The 20,547-nt window shown below is 39.1% G+C and overlaps 1 protein-coding gene across 9 annotated transcripts in view; it reads left to right on the forward strand.

Annotated features, from left to right (window-relative positions):
• The window catches only part of diaph2 (diaphanous-related formin 2), a 491,250-nt gene that overhangs the window by 44,814 nt on the left and 425,889 nt on the right, over nt 1-20,547 (forward strand). For 8 of the 9 annotated variants that reach the window (XM_015351699.2, XM_015351694.2, XM_069193808.1 and 5 more), the window contains 2 exons: nt 465-569; nt 6,291-6,311. In XM_015351699.2, coding sequence (XP_015207185.1) covers nt 465-569; nt 6,291-6,311 — 126 coding nt within the window. The remainder of the gene's footprint in view (nt 1-464; nt 570-6,290; nt 6,312-20,547) is intronic. The other variant, XM_069193806.1, reaches the window with a different exon arrangement.

The following is a 20,547-nucleotide window of genomic DNA, read 5'->3' on the forward strand; positions in this document are numbered from 1 at the left end:
TATGTGCAGCAATCATAATTAGAATAATAAATCAAATTAGCAAATTCATCTTCACATTAAAAAAGGTTCAGTCAGCGTTGGACTTCCATAAATGAAGTGACAATTTTTTTTTAGCAGCCAACTGAGTATTCAGTGTTATTAAATCACAATCATAGACTTTCATGTCCTGCATGTTTTTCTACATGTTAATCATTAGAGCAGAAAGATAAGTGTGCTCTTTTTTTCTTCCGCAAAAGGCACTTCTTATGCGAGTTCAGCGAGTTATGGTATATAACAAAAGGTGTGTAGGGGAGGTTTGGTTTCTGCATTTTTTTCCCTTCTTAGATATTTAAGGAAGGGATTAAAATACTCATTCCTTTAACACCCTGTGTATTTGTGAGCATACAGTATGAAAAAACATCTGAAAGGGATGAAAGGGTCTTTCCTCTTCTCTACAAACTTCTTGTATGCTTGTCTGTCAACAGGAGGATATGAACCTGAATGAAGAGCGCAAGGCACCCCTTCGTGGGAAAGATCTGAGCACCAAACGAGAAATGGTTGTGCAGTACATCTCTGCAACTGCCAAATCTGTAAGTGCTGTGAGCGTCTGTCATTGTGAGTCGGAGTGTATGGCGGGGGGGGGGAGTGGGGTTGAGAGATGAAGTATATGACACTTTCAAGACACTATGGAATAATAAGCTTAACCTGATCTGCTTTCTGCTTCTGCTAAGCCAAAATCTTTGATTGCTGCCTCGTTTCTCCCTTTCTTGGTGCTTATAAAACTGCTTTTGTTGTATTGCACTTTCAAATGCTTTGTACTGAGGATCAGCTGTTCATTAGAATTTAGTACGCATCACCCAACTGCTCAGTAATCTGAAATATGACACTTTCATTACTGTAAACCAATAAGACCTCTAAATCCAGCAAGCACGGGGTGTGATTTTTTAAGTGTGAGATTTTTATGTTTCTACTATTGAGTCAGGCCAGAGAGATTTTAGCTCTAAAGGACATATTTGGATACAAATTCGATGGATGTGATTTTTCTAAATTCTCCAACATGGTGTTCTGTTAGGATAGTCATTGTTAGATTCCAGTCTTAGTAGTTTCCTTGTGTTGATTTTAAGAATGCTCAATGAGTTGATACAGTAATAAAAAAGACTTGGAACTGGCAAACAGAATATCTTAAAAAAGGATTCGTAATGAGCAAAGCAAGTTATTTGAAGAAATGTTTTTCAGAATATTTTTTCCTCTTCTTCATGCTTTAAATTACACTAAAAGCAATCCCCATTTAGATGTCAAACAGTTTGACTGCTTGCATACTGAGGGAGCGTAGGGAAACTGCAAGCCCTATTTCTGCTTAATTTACTTTCACTATGTGAGGGCAGAAACATGTTTTTATGTGATAAGTGAAATTTGCCGTGAGCAGAACAGTGTTTGGTTCCAATAGAATTAGGTGCTGCAAATACTCTGTGTTCTCACTTTGAAAAGTCTCCTCAGCAAATCCTGCACTCAGTTTAGCTTTCATGTGCTGGGGTCTCTGAAAGAAACATAACCTTTTGTGTAGGGTTGTGTATTATGAATCTTTCTGAGTCCTCTGGGAGAGAGCAAAGAGGTAAATAAGTTACAGGGGTCTGTGGAAGTGGGAATCAGAACTGGTTTCTTATTGAAGACTACTGGGGAATTAGCACATTTTATCCAGCATGTGTTTCCTGTCTCAGTCCATTACGGCCTGAAACAGACAGGTGCTCTGCACCTGTTAATCTGTGTATCTGTCCACCCATCTGCCAACTGCAGAGAAATCTCTTCCATCCAGTTCAAAGACAGAATCTTTAACTCCAACCTCGCCTCTTTCCTGTGCACACCTGGACCGCCCTGTTTTCAGAGTGGTGTTTGTGGGCACCCCTCCTTCTGAACCACAGTTTATAAGCCGATACCCTAATATGGTGACCAGGAACACTGTGCTGTAGGAGTTGCCTTCCTTCTGATGAGACATTAAAACTGAAGTCCTGACTACTTGGTCATCCCATGGCCATGTTAATAAGAATATGAATTTCAGTTTGACTCGGCATCAGTTATCCTCCTTACAATCGCATCCTAAATTTACTTGAATTCATTTCCACCTAATCTCTACCTGTAGTGATGCTGGTGGCACACCGTAGCTGGTGTTGCACTCCAGTGGTGATTAAATCAATTTCTAAAGCGCTTTGGGATAGCAGCCTACTGCATCATGTGTGCTGTGGTGGGTACCAGTTGCATAGCAAGATATTGCTGCTTGAAAAAACATTAAGTGCACTGTTAACATCTTGCTTTATGATCTGGCAATCAATGTAGGCCAGAACTAGAAACAATAAAAACAGCTTTGTTTTCTTAAAGAAATCAGAGGAAAAGGCCATGGAGTTCATTTTCTGCCAAAATATTGATTTTTTCCCATTGCTATGACAGCGACAAACTGCTTACCTTCCTTAAAATTTAATTCTTTATTGAAATTTCTTTGAAATTATTAGTATTGAATATTTTTTGTGCACATTATTGCTGCTACTAGTGTACCCTCTTCAAAAACATGTGCTGACAAAAATGTGCTCTCCTCATACCGCTTTAGGCGGAACTTGGCGAGTCTGTCCATCTGGAGTGTCTCGGTTATTTACACGAGCATGTTCGTTTAACCCCACATCCACTGTATGTTTGCTGAAAAGTCATGAAAAGAAATCGGAGAGTGCCTCATCTTCTTCAGTAAGTAGCTGCTTAGAGTTGTCTTACATTGTTTTTGTTAGGAGCCTCAGCAGGGTTTCACAGAGGTTATCTACATCAATCAGTCTGCCTTCTTAGAGCTACAGAGGGAATGAAGAAAATACAGAGGGTTAAACAGATCTGCAAAATGGGGAATCCTGTATCTCGGCTGATTCCCAGCTAATGGCAATCCACAGTAGACTGCAGTTTAGGATGGGGATTCCCACTGCAGGTATCGCTGTTCGAGACAGCCTTGTTGGTACTGTATGTGCTTCTGCTCCTGCAGCAGGAGCTGGGTGCCCCGGTGTCCTGTTGCCTCTCGTTTGATACAAGGGATTGGGGAGGACACAGAAGCAGAGCCACATCTGTTGTTGTGAAGCCAGTGTGGGCATGCTGAGAGCAGGAGGACCTATTCCCTCAGTTGAAGACCGAAGATGTGCTGGTGTTTTTTTTTTAATCTTCTAGTTCTTTTTTTATTACCTGTTGCAAAGGGCAGGTACATTTTTTTATTTGTTTAAATATTTCCCTCTAAGCAACAGAGATAGCAAGCTGTTTTATTAATTTGTTTGTTCTTTCCTAGCACATTTTCCCTCTGAAGAATTTTCTCAGGAACAGCCTCTATATTTTATCACAGACAGGGCTCAGAACACCACCTATTACTTCCCTGCGTCTCTCCATGGGAGGCCTTTGAATTACTTAAACTGAGAATGTCTTTTCAAAGGAGAAATCTTTTGCAATTACCCTGTTCATTTGGATATGAGCTGTGTACGATGAAACACGGTTTTGCTTTGCTACACCCTGGATGTCCTTGCCTGTCACGAGTGCATGGCTTGCCTTATTCTCTGTAAATGCATGTGAAAGTGCTATGTAAAGGTGTCATAGCATGCTTCTAACAGTGACTTAATCTGTTAAATGTTTTCCCAAAAACAAAAGATTAACTTTGTGTAGTTATTGTTAAAAATGTTTATTATTTCTTTGGATAGTGAAGAATTTCATAGTAGGGTCTTTTGGGGGCAAGGTGTAATACTTTTTGTTTGAGAAAAAAATGTGATTGTAATTGAATTAATTTTTTGTGTGTGATAAGGCTGTAACATTGCAGAGATGGATTTGTCATTTTTTCTTTCCAATTATGATTAAACTGTAAACGTCATGCAGTCAAATTGTTTGCACAGTAGAATATCTCTGAAATTCTGAGCTTTTATTTGACAGTACTAGTACAGTATATCTGGTGATATTTTGTTTTGGAATGATATTAGGGCATTACATTTTTATGGCTTGGCTTATGACATTAAAATATACTTCTTAACAATTTGTTTTAAAATTAGATTTTTGCAGATGATTAAAAACTATTTTATTTTAATTTTGTCTGAATAGTCTATTCCCTTTCAGACCCTGCTATTCTAAGAGTGACTTTTAGAATGAGTGCAAGATGGTGTCTGCTGTTATGATATAGCACTCTACGGAGAGAAATTAGTAATGACTAGGCATTTATTTAATCCTCTCCTTTCGTCCCCCGACTTTGTGTTTTAAAGTAATTTTCTTAAAATGCCACCTCGCAACTCGTTATTTTCTGAATCAGAAGAGCTGAGGTTCATGCTGTGATGTGACCCAATTTTCTGTACGCGTCAGTGCGTGAACTCTGGAAAAGTTTTGCTTTAAAAATAACACTAAACCAGAAAACTGTGTAGAGAAGTAAAAATAAGTGTAAAAGCCATTTCTTCTCTGCAATAGCTATTTAAAAGTATACAATAGGCTGGCGGTTGCCAGTTGCTCCAGTCCCTCCAACTCTGAAAAGGTGGGGCTCAGCATTTCTGGGTCATATCCAGAGGAGGTTCACAGAGTGTCCTGGTAACACAATGGTGTTGTCAATATGAGCGCTATTTAGGAGATCCAGGTTCAGTTCCTGCTTAGGGCAGATGTTTTGGGGTGGAGTGATGGCTCTGTGGCTAAGGATCTGCGCCTGTGGCTGGAAGGTTGCTGGTTCACATCCCATGGCCGGCAGAGGAATCCTACTCTGTTGGGCCCCTGAGCAAGGCCCTTAATCCCACCTGCACCAGGCTGACCCTGCGCTCTGACCCCAAGCTTCTCTCCCTGTCTGTGTGTCTCATGGAAAACAAGCTGGGGTATGTGAAAAGACAAATTTCTAATCCAAGAAATTATATAGGGCCAATTAAGTGATCTGATCTGATCTTAATTACTTCCTATTCTGCTACAGGAGCCAGAATGGGCCACTGTGGCTCTGGTACAGACTTCACCTGTTTTTATTTGAGAAGCCGAGATGGAATCCTGACAGGAAACGATAAGAAATGGCAGAGTGAGCAGAGACCATTTTTAACTGTTTTGGTTGTTAGGTTGTGAATTGATCTCAGGATCTCATCCCAATGTTTCCTGAAAGATGCGCAGTTGTCGGCTTCAACAGCAGCGACTAAAAGCTGGCTTTAACAAGCTCGCATAATCTTCCTTTTTCACAAGAAGCTGACCCTGAAACGTTTTCTAAAATTTCCCGTCCCTTTACTTGTGGTCAGCCTTCGGATGAAGCTGTAGCTAGCGTATGTGTTGCGGAATTCCTCTTTCCGAGCGCCTCGTGTGGCAGTGCTCAGAGTTTCATCTGCGTCTGTCCTTGTCCCACTGTGGTGCTGACATAAACTTCGACAGTGGAGTGGACAGAATAGCTGTCAGCTCCTGGTTTTTAAATACAAACCCATTCAGGACTCACTGATAATTCTATTGATAACATTCGGGTAACGAGGTTAAAAAAATCATGCTGACTTGAGGACTGTGATATTTGTTTAAATCTGACATGTGAAATAAACTGCAAATGACAGCTGATTGATTTAGGCATTTTGTAGCCTGTTGGCTTACAGAGGAAAACAGGAGGATTGTTTGCGAGTTAATACTGTACATATCGATCTCCATAAAATACAATCAGATTGCTGAAAGACGCACTTCATGAATGCAAATAGCACTCTCGAGCAGCAGACATAATTTTATAATGGTAAGTTTCGAACAAGATAGCGGTTCCAGCAAAAAGCTTTTATAACAGCAGAAGTTTAAGAAAATAGATTTGTTCAAGCCAAGACACCTGGTGTGTACATCTCTGTAACAATTTATTACTTTATATGAGGTGATATTAAATACAGGATTTCATCTTTTGTTTATGGAAAGACACCACTTGTCTGTCCTGTGTTGTCATCTACCTTCTCTTCTCTTCCAGTTGAAGTCTCTTTCAATTAATGTGTCCTGACTTTGAATGGCCACTGCGAGACATAAAAAAATCAGTGAAGCTGTACAAATTGAGATATCCAAGGCTTTAATTTGCATGGTGTGAAACTGGATCATTAAAAACAATCACTGATAAACTGGCACTTGAAAGCAAATATCAGAATTGCAGACACTGTCTTTCCTTCACACCTATGGGGTTTGACTGTCGATGATGCAGCTGGAGTGGTACAGAATAACACAAAACTGAGATGCACTAATACCTCAACAATGTACTAGAAATGTGTGAAGCTCTTGCCTACTAATAATTGTGCTGTGTTTGTTTTTTTGCACATTAACTCGGCTGCGCTGACCACTGCATGCAGATAACTGGGAGCAAAGTTACGGTAAGTGGCAATTTCTTAATCCTTCCTAATTCATTTACTCCCCTTGACTGCATAGCAAAGAGTCTTTCTTTATCCAGCAGAGTGAAAATCCTAAGGTTGGTTTCAATGCCCAGTTTTTATTTTCATTATCAATGCAGCTCATAACTAATGTTTTTAAAAGCTGTACAATAAAGTGCTGTGAGTGGTAACACTTAGGATTGAGTGATCTTTAAATGACACAGCTAAATGTGAGCTAGAAAACCTTTGTTAATTTAAGCTGTTTCTTTGTAAAACAGAAAATGTTATAACACAGGCATTGAAAGTGTTTATGTGAATGATCATAATCTGCAATCTGTAATCTGTTTTCTCTAAAATATTACATCTAAATGGCTTTGATTCTGTCCTTTGTTCTACACAGTGCATTAAAAATGTCACTTAATTGCATTTCACACACTGTACTGCCATTACAAAAAACAGTGAGTGTATTTTTTCATGTTTTTTTTTTCATAAAATGTAACTGTTTGATTTCATTTGTTGTTTAATCTTTAGCTTGACCTTATCTTGTAAAGGCCCTTGTCTGTTTATAACATTAAACCATTTGCAGTACCATCTTGGAAACATTCACTGCTGTTTCAATAGGGCATGGAACTTGGCAATCTTTATAGTTTTTATTGGTGCCTGTGATGATAATGGTTTTTCTGTGCCCTGTAATTCTCTAATTACGGATTTGTTTCAGTAGTTTCTCACAAAGTTGTGCCCTGTGACTTTTTCATTTCTTACTAAGGCTCTGTAAATGGGTTATTCTGTTTTTTTACATTGACTGAAAACAGATCTGTCATTTTTAGATTTTCCTTTACAGGATGTGCATGTTTCCTAAAAGATAACTGGAGGAGCAGGGTAGGATTATGGAGAGGGACAGGAAAGGCCTGTGGGTTTGTGGTTCTGCTTCGGTGAGAGGAGTCCGAACGAGTATGAGACCTGGAGACAAGAATAAACGGGGAAGGAATATTTACTGAAGTTGTATCAGGTGCATCACTGAAGGCTGCTAAGGAAATCAAATAGATTAAAAAAATTAGGTGAATGTGTCTTTACCTATATATAATATATATAGTATATCTGCACTGCCTTCCAGATTTGTACATAAACCAGATGAAACGGAAACAAAAAACATCTTAACACAGATAATTTACCTATTTGATAGTGTCTTGCTTAAAGTAAATCTAAAAATGTTATAGTGCAATTCTAATAGCATTGTGCTGATCAAAGTCTATATTCTTACCAATTTCTATAGTTGTATCCGGCAACATGTGTCTGGTAATTCAAAGCTGAGAGCAGATACAAAGTGTAACTTGCGTGTAACGCGTGTCTGTGATGAGACTGAATGACCACTTGTCCGTCTTGCTGGGACAGTACGTGGAGCTGTGGAAGCCGGGTCAGTTCTTAGATATGTCCATTCTGGAGGCCCTGCCTGCTGCTGCTGCTGCTCTCTGTACCTGTTTATGGTGATCGATAGAAAAAGCGTTTATTCTGCCATTTTTCTTTTAAGACTGATTCCCTGCAATTTTCTGAATTTCAGTCTGTACAAGGTCAGGATTTTTTTTTTTGTTTTCATTTGAGCAGCTCAGTTAGCATCAGCAAGAAGTGATGAATGAGTGAAAATGTGTATAGAAGCCCAAGTATTTTACAGGAGGTTGTTCAAACACATGGCTTGATAAAACAGTCATGTGCACAATTATATAAAAAGCAGTAGATACCTTAAACATACTTTTTGCAAAGGGACAATTAACCAGAACAACCATTTTCCAGTGTGTAGGCACTTTAAAATTGTTTTGTAAATATAAATGCCTTAAAGTATGTAAAATATTGGCTTTCTGTCTTGGGAGAATTTTGTACTACTTTTTGATTTTGATCACAAAGTAAAGCCTTGCTGACGTCAATTGCTGTAAGCCACATGTAATCTTGTGTTTTCATTCGTCCTAAATTTTACTCGCTCTCGTTGTGAAAAGACAAGCGGGGGAGAAAAGAGTAGACGCACGACCTCTGTGCTTTAATTTGTGCTCAGATTCCTTTCACCTGCCCCGATACAGACCCGATACACAGGGATGGGAGAAATAAGGCCGTTTTGATATTAAACGTACCAGACTGCTGGAGCTGACGCGCCAAGTGGCTGACCTGACTGCTCGGCCAGTGAGGTGCTTGTTTTCAGGCCGTGGCGAGAGAGCCTTTTCCCCACTGCGGGGCAGCGCGAGTAACATTTACTTCTCCTTCTGCAGCATGAAATCCGTTTGGCATCTTATCCAGGTACTGTAGCGAGGAAGTACCTGTCTGAATTGTCTGTAATTGCGGCAGGCCGCTGTGTCCGTGCTCTGAATCGCGGTGCGGGGGGGGGTCAGGGAGGCCTCTGGCTGGAGAAGCTTGAATAAGCTCCCAGCACTGCTTCCTGTAGGGCCTCGGCTGCCCTTGCCCCCTTCGCTGGGTGCATGACTGGAGGCAGGGCTGTAAATGTTAAAGAAAATCACAGTGGTAATGAAAAAAGAATGATAAGGCCCGTAATTCGTTTCCTCTTACTGACGGAGCTCCTAATACAGCCTGCACCGCTGGCAGGGGCTGTCTTAAATGCAGGAGCCATGGTGATACCAGTCTATTTGGTCTCAAAGATGATTTGTTCGCTACCTGAGAGGGCACAGTGTCACTTGACATAACCTGCCCGGCCCCAACGAGCAGGAGAAGATTGCCATCGACAAGCCCTCGGCAGCACAGGCTGACACAGGCTGTTGCCACGGAAACCCGCTTGCGAGAGGCTGAGCCTACTGGAAAAGAAATTTCATCCAAGTCTCCAGACTTTGAGGATTGAAGCTGTGCTGTTAATAACTAGACAGGAGGCTCGCCTGATTATAGGGAAGGATTTTTTGGCTAGGAAGGTAATGGACAGAGCCCGTTATTTTTTATTTTTAGAGATCTGACCTTTTCACTTACATCCAGTTCTGGTTTCCATTTCCGGGAGACGACCTCTTTGTTTTTGAGGCAAAGGAGGGGTATTTCTGGAAAATTTAGAGAACACTTAAGGAATTGAAATACTTAGTCCTGAACCATTAATGAAAAGAGTCAGTCTGTAACGCAGCAGATGTATTGTTACTCCAATATAGTTATAGTTCTTTGTAAAGGGACCCCTTGGAGAACTCTCACTCTCCTTTCTCAGCAGAAAGTAATTCTTTAAAAAGGGGGTTAGCATAATGGAGGTACAGTAACCATTGTGGAATAGCAGGAAGGGATGAGTTTTCAGGTTTCATTGCATGATCAAATAAAAAAATATGTTTTTAATTGTATATAAATAAATAGGGTGACCTGAACTTGGGAACAAAGTAAAACTTTTTCTGTGATTTGAGTGATTTGAGGGGTGGGGTCTTGTTAACTGCTACTCTAATGAGGCAGACTCCTGCTGCAGCACTGAATTTAACAGATCCTGCAATCCCTGCCGGCACTCTCCGAAGTTGCGTTTGTTGCATTTAGGTAAATAAAGCACAATTTCTACCAGTACTGGATCTGTGTTCACATGAAACTCGATGCCCATACTACTTTATAGCCTTCACAATTGTGTTATTATTCCCTTCAGTAGTAGAAATTGTGTCTTAGCTGTTTTTGTTTAAGGCTCAGTGTCATCTGACGCACTCTGGCACAGTCCACGTTCTCTGTCCTTGTTCCAGCCTTATCAGCGCTGAAGATTTTGAAGAGTGCTTATTGGCATTTGCTCCCTATCTTTCTGGATGAAATGCAAGCTGCTGAAGGCCAGCTGTTTTGAATAGAGAAACATAATTAAACCAAGACCTTCATTAAAACCCCTGTTCCAAGCCTTCAGTCTGAAAATATATTCTTTTATGTAGAATTGTCCATTAAAGGTGGCTGTGTGGAGAGAGTTTTGTAGATGTACTGTAAGGTGGCACATAACCTTACCCACTTTTAAAGTGCCATTGAAACTGTATCAATAAAGGGGTATTATTGCACATAGGTGAAAATGTGAAATGTTACAGTTTAATGGTCTTTCAATGAGAATTAAATGGATTTTTTAAAATAAAAAAAATGTATTTTTGCACCAAACGTGTTTAAAATATTTTGGGAGGTAGGGGATTCAGGTCAAGGACGTGAATTGAGCCTGAATATTGAGGAGTCTTGTTTTTAGAGCTAGTTATTCCATATTTCTTGTCCGAAACATTTATTTTGGAGAAAAACATGTAGTTGTTGAAATGGTTTGAATTAAAGTATACACCTTTACCTCTGTTCTTTACAATTCATCTATTTCTATACACATATCCATCAAGCCCCTATAAGCCGGCTATTAGTGTTTTGGGTTCTGCTGCTGTATTTTTGATGTTCTCATCCCCCTTGTCTCTGTATGTATGGTCTGCTGTTTGAAAGAAAGGCCTGTTGAAGATGCATGTCTATCAGTGTATCAGGGCTATGTATAAGTGAGGTTAATATGCCTTTCAGGTATTTGTTCCAAATTAAGAAGGCACTGGGCTCTGTGCAGACTCTAATGTGATTTATTATAATTCAGGCTTTGGGGAAACAGCGCAGAATGCACAAAAGCAGCTGTTGCAGCTCATTCACGGTGATGCCCATCGCAGCAGAATATATTCCTGAATACAAGTTCTCATTCCCACAGACACAGGCCTCACAAAGGGAGAGGAAGAGGGAGATAGGAGGCTGTTTGACCCAATGAGGCCTCCTTTTTCCTTCAGGGTTGTGGACTTACTGAGGAATCTCAAGGTGCGGGTGATGAGCAGTCAGACTTTCTGAAACTAATAAGGACAAACACCAAGACAGAGAAGGGTTTGTCATATTCCCAGTCTCATTATTTCAAACAGCAAATAAGTCTCCGATGGGGAAAAAAGCACACTGTAATCTGTCCCAATTAAGAATAGTTGTCTGAAGTAGGCTAGAAATGATATGGGTATACATTACTTTTTGTTTAAAAACTCAGATCCCAGCTTCATTGTAAATACTGATAAAGCAACATTTAAACTGATCTTTCCTCCCAGATGGGCCCCGATGTTTCCTCTTGAGTTTTATTAACAATAAGCAATAAACAGAAAGAGAGAAAAATAATGAAATTGTGACCTAATGATTTTACTTACCCCTTGAAGAAGGGTACTCTATAAAAATGCATTTATATAATTAAGAATGTGAACGAAAGATCCTATTAATCATTTAGACAAACAATTCTGCTTTTGTCTCTGGTGGGAAGTGTGCTTGTGTAGTTGCGTGTTGTTTTTTGAACGGACTAGCTCCCAGTAATCCCGTGACAATGAAGAATGTTTTTTTTACAAGCCAAAGCCCTTATTTGGGCTGAATAATCAATTATATTAACGAGGCTGAATGTCAAGAATGGATTGACAATACGACTATTCATCTCGACATGTATACTTTTATGAGAGTGTTATGAAAACTGCAATAGTTATTGGTACGCAGACATTTTGCATACAATTTTAATGCTTTTCAGTCAAGTACTAATTCAGAAATGTCAAGTGAGAATTGATTGATTAATCTTTAATAGATGTCTGAGACATTTTATGAATGATTATTTATATTGCAGGACATTTTTCTGAGTTCACTGTGCACATTCTGGTTGCAGACAGGGCTAAGGGACTCAAATATAGTCCATTGGCACTGAATTAAATGAGAGTTTAAATTAGTTTGTGCTTTTCCGCTCTCCAATCCATAGTATTAAATACTGCACAGAATATACTGTACAGCACAGTGGTTGTCGTCTGCCAGAATTTGATTTGATTCTACACAAGAGATGGCTTTCGTCTTGGGGGGTCAGATACTAATATACAGCAGCTCCCACTCAATCTATCTTGCGTATGAGCTCTACTGGACTCAAAGGATAACACTTATTACATAGACCCCAAAACGCATATCCCTGTTCGACCTCTCGGAGATGCTTTAAGTCATTCACCAGTGATTCAGGCGGCGAGCGATATTTCACATTGAGGTGGGTAGGGGGCATAAGAGAGAGTTCAGTATTAATCCAAAGGTGATACGCATTTTGGAAAGACTTTAAACTGCATTAAAGCTGAAGGATTTTTCTGCTGTGCAGCATGTGTTATGTTTTGGCTCTCTTTGAATACATTTTAATTTGGAATTCCACAATTAAGTGCAAAACAATCATCTTGTTTTCCACATCAATTTGATCTGCAGTTTAGCAAGCATTTTCACAGGCGTCCAAAATGCTTTAGAAAATTAAAAGGTAAATATTATTTTATTTCTTTAATTAGAATACAAAAAGAAGGGATACTCTTTTAATATAAAAAAATGACAAGGTTCTTGGTAACTCCAGGCCTTTATGGAAATGAGAAGTTTCTAGACATGTGTCGAAAGCCAAAATCAGCTGAAGTCATTCCACCAACACTGCCCACTTTAGCTGCTTCTACCTGGTTGCACAAGAACAGCACAGCTCCCTGCCACACCAAAAGCCAAGTCAGTCAGCTCCGAGCATTCAGTGGCAGAAAGGACAGGGGCGCTTGATCTGGTGACCCTGGCAGACGCCTGGCCAACCTCATGGGGCTGTACTGAGAGGGCAGACCAGCCCTTGGCTCAGGTTGCTGAAGGCCTGTGCCTTTCATTTGTGTCCAGAATGTGGTTTGCCTTTTTTCTCAGACTTTCGAACAAGCTGGAACCTGCCAGAGCAAACAGGGGGGATCTTCTTCTCAGTCCTGAAATGCAGTGCAGCACTTCTTATTTTTAAAGGTTGCAGTAGTCTTAATATGCTATTTTCCAATTGTTTTCAACAAGTGCAGTGCATTGATTATGCACTGTTCTTTCATCCAGTACAAGTAGCTGCTTATTAAATTAGAAGGTAGCATAGTTGTGCTTTAAGAATAGGAGGCATTTGTGGTAAAATCGTATAGCTTTCTCAATAACTGAACACGCAATGTCATGTCTTGTCTACAAAGTGGGATGAAAAACAAGTTTCTCCTTAACATATACTGTAGGTTACATAGATGATTCTTTATTGCCACACAACAATAGTTGGTGAAATATGCTATTGGTACAGCAAGAACACAGATGAGACATACACACAACATACTGTATACGGTACAAATTTAAATAGGACAGAAGACAGACAAACAACGTCACAGCTAAATGGATATGATTTGCAGGTTTATTGAAAAAACAGTTGATGTTTTTCTTCATGAAAGTCTTTTCAAAGTCTTTCAAACAGATTTCTCTCCTGCTCAACAAAGTGTCGTTAGAGTGACCTGGACGTAATTCTCAGTTTATTTGCTACTGAAACATTGATCCTCCACCTGTTCTTGGCTCATGAGTGGGCAGAAGGTTCCTGAGAGTTGAGGTGTAATCTGAAGTCTCTGGGAGAAGATGTGAAGCTGACTGTCACCAGAGAGTGACTGATCATTAGCTGAAAGTTTTTTTTTTCCCCTGTAGTCCATGGGCACATCAATGCAATCATCTGTTATCGCACAGGTTCACACGATTGAGAGATTCACTTTGAACGGAATATCTGCCAGTTAAGCACAATCTTCCTTCAATAAGGGGCATGATCTTGTTAGACAACATCTTGATTGTGAGACTCTAACTCATCATACTTTGACTTTGCAGAGTAAGGAATCGTTATCTCCTCATCAACAGCACTTAAAAAGGTACCTAAGCAGGTCTGGCCATACAGATAATGATCTAAGGCAAGATTGACAGTATTATAGTTCACTTGAATAATAATTACTTGCATTTATGTAGTGCTTCTCATGGCAACAGAGTATGTTTATGTACAGGAGAGAAGACTTTATCCATAACAGAAGCACAGCATCCACCTAGACGACACACAGCAGCCCTGTTAGATACAGTAGATCAGACAAAGAAATGAAATTTCACCAGTTGATTTAAAGGGGAGTTTATGGTAAGGTCCAGGTCCAGAGTGGGACTTAAACTGGACACCAGTGTCTACTATAACAAACACTGCAATGTGATCTTTGAGTATATTAGCGGTGAGCACCTTGGTATAATGTCTCATCTGAAAGAAAACCACCACCTACAGCACTGCATGCCCTTTCACCCATTTTGGTCTGGAAGAAAGGGCCCCCCTCTCATTCGCCACCTTCTGTTCTGTAGTCAGATTAGAGATGTCAAACAGGCTGCCTCTTCTTTAGACATAGCTGCGAAAATAGATAGTGAATCCCTTGACACACACACTTAATCAATAACCACACGTCTGCTATGTGCTGCAAATGACCAAAAAACTGGAGGTCTCCCATCCTGGTACTGGTACTGACCAGACAAGCCCCGCTTAGCACTGCACTACTGGTATCACTGCTGCTCTCTACATCATCCACGTAAGCACAGTGAGGAGAATGATAATGCAAAAAATATATTCTGTAGCCTTTGCCAAAGTACATAATACTCAATAATCTATTATTAGCTTTCTATGTTGCTTTATACAAGAGCTAAATTAATTAAAGTAAATTCATATGTATGAGATGTAATATAAAGATCTTGAGTAATTTTAAAGAGCACACCAACCTTGGACTCTTATTCCTGTGCTGTATTTTGGAAAGATTTAAATAATAAGACCACTAGATGGCAACAAATCTGTTACTATGAAACTGGAAGAAAAGCAAGTGCTGTGAAGTTACTCCAGATTTGACCGGGTACTTTTTTGTTCTAACCCCCTGGTGCTACTGTGCCTTTGTCTAATGCGTTTTAAATACCTGTTAATATTGTGTTCTGCGAGGAACAGATTGCTTGTCTAGGAAATGTGTGATTGTAAAAGGAGAAAAAAAATATCTGTCTCGATGTAGCATTCAGTGTAGCTTCACTTGTAAATCATCCAAAGGTTTTTCCCTTCACTTCATTTCAGGATTGTAATTTTTAATATCTGAACCTAATACATGTTGATGTGATAGGAGATAGTCATCAGCGATAACTGCATTTTATTTTCCCTGCTGTTAACCCAGATTAAAATGTAATTATCGAAAGTGGAGAGTCATGTGCAATCATGGCTAATATTGACAACCTAATTATTGACGGTGGACTATGCTCTTATGCAATTCCAATTTGAATAATTAATGCTGGCAGCGATATGTTGATCACAACTATAATTTAGACTTACAAAAATACATCGCCGTGGTTCCAGGCATCCGGACTCTGAAATTGTCATTTTTAATATTCTGCTAGTGTGATTACATTAAAGTTGACGGCCCTCAAATAATTAAAAGTAACACAAAATATGTTGCAGAGGCATCCAGCTGACAAACTATCTATTGGTTCATTGATTCATTAATGAGTGTTAATGACAGGGTGGCATATGCATGCAATTGTATCCTGCACATGTTGTCTTGTCACCTTTTTTAGGTACAGGTGCTACTATATCTCTGCACATGAATTTTTAAAGCACAACCATATGCCGTTTTATTTTTTAGACATCCTTGTCAAATTAATGTTTGTATTATCCAAATAATATCTATATCTAGGCTGTTTGGTGCCGTTGGAGTTCAGCCATCGTGTATGAGCACAGCCTTTGAAGTCTCACCCAGTCTGACTGGGGGCATGCAGTGAACTTACACCTGCAAGATCCTGATCTGCAGGCCTAGGCCCAAGACCAGGCAGAAAGCACTCCTCTGTGAAGTGCAGACGCACACCTCAGTGAGGAATTCATTCACACGAGTGAGGCGACAAAGCGAGTGTGTTGTTTCTGTTCTGCAGTCAGATTAGAGATGTCAAACAGTCTGCCTCCTCCTTAGACACAGCTGCAAAAAAGTGCATTAAATAGTGAGCCCCTTGACACACGTACAGTACTTCATCAATACCCACAGTGCTGCAACAGCTTTGTAAAGTCATGCTGAAATAATGACACAAAAAAAATAAAATGTGGAACTTTTTCTGCACCAGTGCCCGTCACCAGGAAGGAGCCAATAACACTGAAGAGCAGTTGCGATTGCCATCTTCCCTCACAACCACATAGCAGAGCAGGAGTTATCAAGAAAATGCTTTCATTCCTCTCAAGGCCTCGGACAAGAGGGAAAAGTGCTGCTGGTGAAGCTACTTTTGGGGGCTTCATTTGAGCTGCTCTAGACTCTGAAAGGAAGTGGCTGGGATCCCGAAAAACTTAGAAATGTTTCTTCAGGCTGCTAGGTGTATGCAGCCGGCAGATGCTTCGGAATGGTAGTTTTTCCCATTAGGCAAACCCCTCGAAAGGAATAATTAGACAATCAGTTTGGCTAAACACGGTCTCCTAACTTTACTGCCAAAAGAGAGAAGATCTTTGCCCTTTTTGAAACACAAGAGGGCCAAGCCATGTGACAATACTGTGAGGAGAGATGACATGTCATTTTCTTCTTTACTACTTTACCATGATTATATTTTTTTCTTTGAAGTCAACAGTAAGCATCTAAATAAATTTCACAGAATTTGTGACAGGCTGGGATTTATTACCGACTTTTCTGTTTGTGTTGGACAATCTCCAAGGAATTTCTGTCGGCAGTGTGGGGATCATGAGAGGAATAGTTTATCCTTAGTAGGAAGTAACCTTTCCCCCTCCAGCTCCATGTCCTCATGGCTGGGGGTATTCTTTGGTTTTTTAAAACAACACTTTATATACTTTGTACAATGAAGAAACCCCTAGGCACACACAACCAACAAATACTATCACGGAAATCCTCTCTTTCTGACAGAACGAGGGTTCATGAAACTCTTGAGCAGTAGAATTGACAGACATGAGTGTCTTTGCTGTCTGAATGCATTCCTGCTGTTACTCAGACAATAGCATTGTATACCCTAGTTTAAACTTCACTGCTGAGAGAAGGCATCAGAGCATGAGTTAGGATGGAAATATTGGAAATACGTGATCTCATAAGAAAGGTTGCAGATGAGAAGAGGGCATTGGAGCAACTTGTTTAGTAGGTAAGTGAAAATAAAAAGTTACCTAGCCGTTTCTTAAAGAAAGTGTCCAGAGTTAGGATCTCATCTGTCTGACAGGGAAGCCCTTTTTAGACACTTGCAGCTCTTTGTGTAAAGAAGCATTTCTTACTTTAAATCCCGATCAAATCCCTTTCAATTTCCAGTTGAAACCCTGTGACCTCTTTGAGTACTGAGCAATAGCCCCTTGAGCTGACCGTGTATGTACCCCTAGGATCCTATATAATGGGATCAAATCTCCAATCTCTTTTGCTGTAGAGCGAGGAGATTTAGCACTCTTTCTTTACCTGTCTGTTTATAACAGTCCACTATGACCTTAAACCAGGAATCATTCCTGCTATTCTTTTAACTCATTTTAAGGTTGTAATATCCTTTTCATAGTATGGTGACCAAGTCTGAAACAACACTATCCTCATTTCTAATATGTTTTGAGAGAACAGAGAATGCTTCATTCTAACCTTTCCAAGTTAACTATCTTCTATTCTTAATAGAAACTCACTCTGAGCTCCTCTCGACAAGTGAGTCCATCTCAGATTTGTTTTTCTGTGTGAACAGAAAAACTATAAGGAAATTTGTAATTTGAAAAATAATTACTGAAATTGCATTTGATAAAAAGCAGAATACCATGTGCTCAGATGAGTGGACCGTCCACCTTAGACAAGTGGACGAGTGGAATTTGTTCATCTTCTTACAGCTCTTTTATGTGTGGCAGTGATTTTGAGCAGCCAGTGCCGGCACACCTTAGAATCAACATAATAGCAGTAAGGACGTGTACAGGGAGCAGAAAGTAATCCCCCAAAGAGGTGAACTGCGATATGGCTTTGTACCAAACGCATAAAAGAAAGACATGAAAAAGGGCATAAAATCACATCTTCTCAAATTAGAAAGACTGAATTATAAAAAAATGAAATGCATGTGTTCACATTGTGAAAAGGTTACTTTGTAAAAAGAAAATGGGGTTTAGTTTTTCTTGCATTAAATGTAATTAACAGTTCATAATAATAACAGTTCTAGCTCTGTCAGAAGCTGCTGCTACAGTACATTGCTCTTTGTTGAGGATAATTATATTTATTAATGATTACGAAAGACCTAAAGAGGCAGTGAATTGTGAAGTTACATTAACACATAAAATCCATTTGGTTTTTCTCTAGTTTTCTATTAATTTTTAGCTTTAATTGCATCTGTTTTATGGGGGCTTATAGAAAAAGAATGATGAGAAATTTTAATAAATGGCTTTGTTTTAGTGTCTTTAGTCAGACCATGTTTTTGAATATGTAACGTTAATAGAAGTAATAAGAAAGAAACATATTTAAATTTCTTCTGTAAAGTTTAATTCCACGCTTCAGCTTCAGCATGGAATTAACCTCTTTTGTAGCTCGTATGCTGTTTAGCTTCCCACTCAAACCTAGTTTGGAAAGTTGCAGCACACTTTGAAAATTTCGGGAGTAAAAGAAAAATGGTCATTGGGGAACTGAAAAACTGTTGTCAGTTTTTCATTTTCCTTTATTTTAATGTTTCAAAGACTTCTGTTCTCTTAAATACGTGTCCTCCATGGGAAAAGCTGGTTGAAAGTGCATCTGTTGTTTTATAAGGAGAAGAACTGAGTGTCTTGTTGCTGCAAGGTGAGGTTGAGTTTTGGACAATAATTTGCAAAACACTGAACCTTGCACCTGCGCAGTCTAAACGTTTTTTCCAAGTGTTTAATCCCTGAAATCCCTAAGGTTTTTTAATCATGCACCTTCTCAGAAACCTAAGGAGTGTTTGAGCTATAATAATATGGATTATGTACACGGCAATGTTAAATCCCATTTGTAAAGGGTAAAAACACCAGAAGTAAGCTGGTTCTGTTCTAAAATGAAGCTCTAAAATGTCTAGCTCCATGCTTTTCCCCAGAAACTGGCAAAATACAGAATGGTTTACTAGGTGTACTGTGTATAAAGTATGCCATACTGGTCTCTAAAGCTTCTGGTGTCAAAACATTCCCACTGCCATCACCATTACAAATAAGCTTGCTTACTCTTTTAAATGAAAAGAGCTCTGACTTCAGTTTCTTGTCTATTATGTGCAACAGGTTCTATAATATTCCCAGCTTGCTCCAGTATTGCTCAAGCATGTTTGCAGGTTCTATGGGAATTAGAGTATGAACTGCATTCTCACTCATTTATTATTATGCATTATAATGTGCAGAGATACACAATCAATGTTTGCTAGCATCAAGAATTTCAAAATATGAAAGGCTGACATTTCAATTTTTATTTGATTTGATTTAGCTAATCAGAGCTTCTCCCTCTGTGTTGAGTACCAGGTCAGTGTATTAAAAATGGATTAATTTCTGCTGTAATGATCAAAAAAAGGTCGGCTTACAAAGACAAATAATCTTCTGTTACTTTAACTGAAGGAGCTTATGCAGGTTAATGAGCATTCATAAGATAAAAGTGATAAGAAAGTGGATTTCTACGATGGAGTGAAAGTACAGTAGCATTGCACAGTAGATTGCAGCTGGCTAACAAAAAAAATGTGCCCAGTTTCTCATAATTAATTGACACATTAAATCCATAAAATATTCAACATAAAGCATTTGGGAAGAAAGAATAAAATCTCTTTATCTTGTGTGTCGGCATTATAATGGCACGAACCTTGAGACCGGCACATGACCTCTAATTGTATGTATTTTAGAGAGCAGCTGTTGGCTATTAGTGATCTGCATTCCAGATGTTAGCCTATTATATATAAATTCTTCATTGTAATGACATTCTAATGCTATCAGCACTGTTACTATAACCTGATATTTAGGGGCTGTAATGCTGTGGGGTGTGTGACTTCAATTTACGGTATGTAAATACATTCTCTTACAGTATAGCAAGTTTCACTTTGAATGCTATTTTGATTGGTTTGTAAGTAAAATGGACCATGAAGGTCTTTGGGTGAGTGAAGGGAACAGATTGGATGATTTCTGAAGTGTAATAAAATATTTCTCTACAGCACATGTACTTAAGCTATGGTTAAATATTATTTAAAATAACCTTCAATGGTGGTATGTCAGTTGATATTGGAATTTTCATTTAAATAATATTTAAAAATTCATCAATCTGTCTGATTTTTTATCCCAATATTTGAAAGTGCATTATTCTGTGTTCCTGTACTCTGAATTACAGCTTTTTCATTCACTGGTGCTGTAGGACAGATGTACAGTTTGTAAGTATGTTTGTGCATTTTGGTAGAAAACCTTGAAGATGCAAGGAACATAAAAATATCAATCATCCATGTATTTTTAATGATTCAGGTTGTGCTGTTTTTATCATTGATCTTTGATCTCTCTTTACTTTCAGCG

This window comes from Lepisosteus oculatus, chromosome 8, assembly GCF_040954835.1.
Source record: "Lepisosteus oculatus isolate fLepOcu1 chromosome 8, fLepOcu1.hap2, whole genome shotgun sequence".
NCBI lineage: Eukaryota > Metazoa > Chordata > Actinopteri > Semionotiformes > Lepisosteidae > Lepisosteus > Lepisosteus oculatus.